The 2,932-nt window shown below is 51.5% G+C and overlaps 1 protein-coding gene across 1 annotated transcript in view; it reads right to left on the bottom strand.

Moving 5' to 3' along the window:
* Positions 1-2,183: 2,183 nt before the first annotated feature.
* MAP6 (microtubule-associated protein 6) overlaps positions 2,184-2,932 on the bottom strand; it is a 51,553-nt gene continuing 50,804 nt past the window's right edge. Inside the window, exon 5 of the mRNA XM_012002046.1 lies at positions 2,184-2,925. Within this exon, the coding sequence (XP_011857436.1) occupies positions 2,329-2,925 (597 nt within the window). The 3' untranslated portion in view covers positions 2,184-2,328. The remainder of the gene's footprint in view (positions 2,926-2,932) is intronic.

The following is a 2,932-nucleotide window of genomic DNA, read 5'->3' as shown; positions in this document are numbered from 1 at the left end:
GTCAGAGGAAGGAGTGGGAGGAGGAGGAGGGTGTCCACACGCAAAGTTTTTTTTTTTTTTTTTTTGAGACTGAGTCTCCTCTATTGCCCAGGCTGGAGTGCAGTGGCTAGATTTCGGCTCACTGCAATCTCTGCCTCCCAGGTTCAAGCGATTCTCGTGTCTTAGCCTCCCAAGTACCTGGGATTACAGGTGTCTGCCACTACACCCAGCTAATTTTTGTATATTTAGTAGAGACGGGGTTTCACCATGTTGGACAGGCTGGTCTTGAACTCCTGATCTCAAATAATCCACCCGCCTTGGCCTCCTAAAGTGCTGGGATTACAGCCGTGAGCCATCGAGCCCAGCCTTCACACGCAATTCTTTAGCCTCAATGTGGCCTTGTCTTATCTTCAGGTCCCTGACTATTGGAGCTCATATGGCAGCAAGCTCTGAGGGCTACTTTTGTGTTGGGCCAAAAAAGCCAGCCTCACTGTGAAGAAACCTCTGTGTGTGTGTGTGTGTGTGTGTGTGTGTGTGTGTGTGTGTGTAGAGAAAACCCTAGTGCTGTTGGGAACGTGTGAAGAGGCAGGCTTGGGGCCAGTTGGATGGGGAAGGCTTGCTTAGAAAACGAGACGATTTCGGTGTCCTCCGTACTGTACTTACTCTGATGATTTTCCTGTAAGAACTGAGCTGAGCTCCTTTGAAAGGAGTAGCAGTATTCCTTGGGAGCCAGCTTTGGTGGGGGCAACCAGTGAAGCCTCCATCCTAGCTCCTTAGGGGCTCTGGACTTTGAAAGGGAGGCTGCAGTACAGCCTTGTGGCCCATGCCAGTGGCATCCCGGCAGGACCCACCTCTGACTGAGGCTGAGCCCCAGGCCCGCTGGCAGCTCCCAGCCTTCCTCCCCACAGCCTGGCTGTGGCTGTTCCTTGGCCTGCCAGCACCACACTTACAGCCAACAGGACTCGACCCCACTCCCTCCCTGATTTCCTGGAATTCAGAAAATGGATCACCCCTGCCTCGTCCTAGTTTTCCACCCCAGAGACCTGCCATACCCTTGGTCAAGTCCTCATGCAAACCAGATTCCTTTTATTCAGGGACTTCCAGAGGGAGCGTTACCCAGTTCTCAGCCACACCCATGCCGCCCTGTCTACCCTGTCTGGACTGCCTAGACTCCATCAGACCTCCATAGCCACTTTCTCTGGAAAGCCTTCCTGGCCGCCCTCGCCAGGTGTTCTCCCTTCACTGGCCTCTTAAAGCCAGGCCTTGACTTGTCCTAGGGCCTCATCCCATACCATGTTTTATTGTCATAATATTCTTTCCCATAGTGACCCCAGTGCTCAGCACAGTCTGGCACAAAGTGCATGCTAAGGTCAAGCTTGCTGCATGGAGAAATGAATGGGGATTTCAGATATATATACACACACACACACACACACACTTTTTTTTTTTTGAGACCGAGGCTAGAGTGTAGTGGCACAATCTCGGCTCACTGCAACCTCTGCCTCCCAGGTTCAAGTGATTCTCCTGCCGCAGCCTCCTGAGTAGCTGGGATTACAGGGGCCTGCCATTACACCTGGCTAATTTTTCTATTTTTAGTAGAGACAGGGTTTTACCATGTTGGCCAGGCTAGTCTCGAACCCCTGACCTCAGATGATCCACCCAACTTGGCCTCCCGAAATGCTGGGATTATAGGCGTGAGCCACTGTTCCTGGCTCTAGGTATATTTTTTAGAAGCTCTCGGTTGAGCTGTCATGAATATTGAATGAGGATTAACAGGTGTTAGGTTCTACCGTGTCCTGAAACTTATGATCAGAGGACTGGTTTCCTCAAGAAGTTTGACTCCTGGATGAGCTTTAAGCCTGAGCTCTTGGCAAACAACTGTCATCCAGAATTCCCGTGTGCCAGGTGGGTCCTTGCTCCTGTTTCATCTGCAGGCTTCAACTCAGCCACCCAGGGCTCAGCCTGCTGGGATTTGGCACCACTTGTGAGGCTGTCATGGCATCTGACCCTTGCCTTATTCTGCCCACCTCTGTGATGGGGTCCTGTTTCAACCTAGCATCGCCTGCCCACTCCCGTCTCATGCTGACAACTCACAGGAACTGGTGCTTCTCAGTCCCCTCTGTTTCAGATGGGTGAATGCAGAGCCTGACAGGCTCACCTGTACACACATATGCACCCCTGCCCAACAGAGACAGACAGAAACATTGCTGAGTCAGAGGGACCATTTTTATTAGATTCCAGCAAGGCTACTGTACATGTTTCATGCAGATTAAATATGTGTCTTCACTGCCCCTGGGAGGGGAGCACTCTCACTGTCAGCTCCTTCATTGGTGTGTCAAGGGGTGAGTGTCAAGGGGAGCTCTCAATGTATTCCGTATGGGGGGCAGTTGGGATCATGACTCGGGGTAGAGGTGAGACAGTAGGTAGCTGAGGGTCCCTGGGACCTTGAGTCTTCAGAGGTTCAGGGACTGCAGGATCTTGGTCCTTTGCTGGTGCTGGCACCAGAGAATCTTGATCCTTCAGAGGCACTGGGATTATAGGAACTTTATTCTTCAGAGGTTCAGGGACTATAGGACTTTGATTCTTTGGAGGCTGCAGGACCATGGGGCCTTGATCCTTCACTAGTACTGGGAGAATGGGGTCTTGATTCTTCACAGACTCAGGGGCCACAGGACCTTGATTCTTTACAGGTGCCACAACTGCAGAATCGTGAACCTTTGGATGCTCTGGGACTATAACATCTTGATCCTTAACTGGCCCTGAGATCACTAAACCTTGATTCTTTACAGGCTCAGAGACCATGGAACCTTGATTCTTTATGGGTGCTGTGGCCATGGCACTTTCATCCTTCGGATGCTCTGGGACCATGGGACCTTGATCCTTGACAGGTGCTGGGACCATGGGACCTTGATCCTTGACAGGTGCTGGGACCATGGGACCTTGATCCTTGACA

This window comes from Mandrillus leucophaeus, unplaced genomic scaffold, assembly GCF_000951045.1.
Source record: "Mandrillus leucophaeus isolate KB7577 unplaced genomic scaffold, Mleu.le_1.0 Scaffold674, whole genome shotgun sequence".
NCBI classification, from domain to species: Eukaryota; Metazoa; Chordata; class Mammalia; order Primates; family Cercopithecidae; genus Mandrillus; species Mandrillus leucophaeus.
The sequence above is the reverse complement of the archived record's forward strand: the minus strand, read 5'-3'. Positions and strand labels throughout refer to the sequence as shown.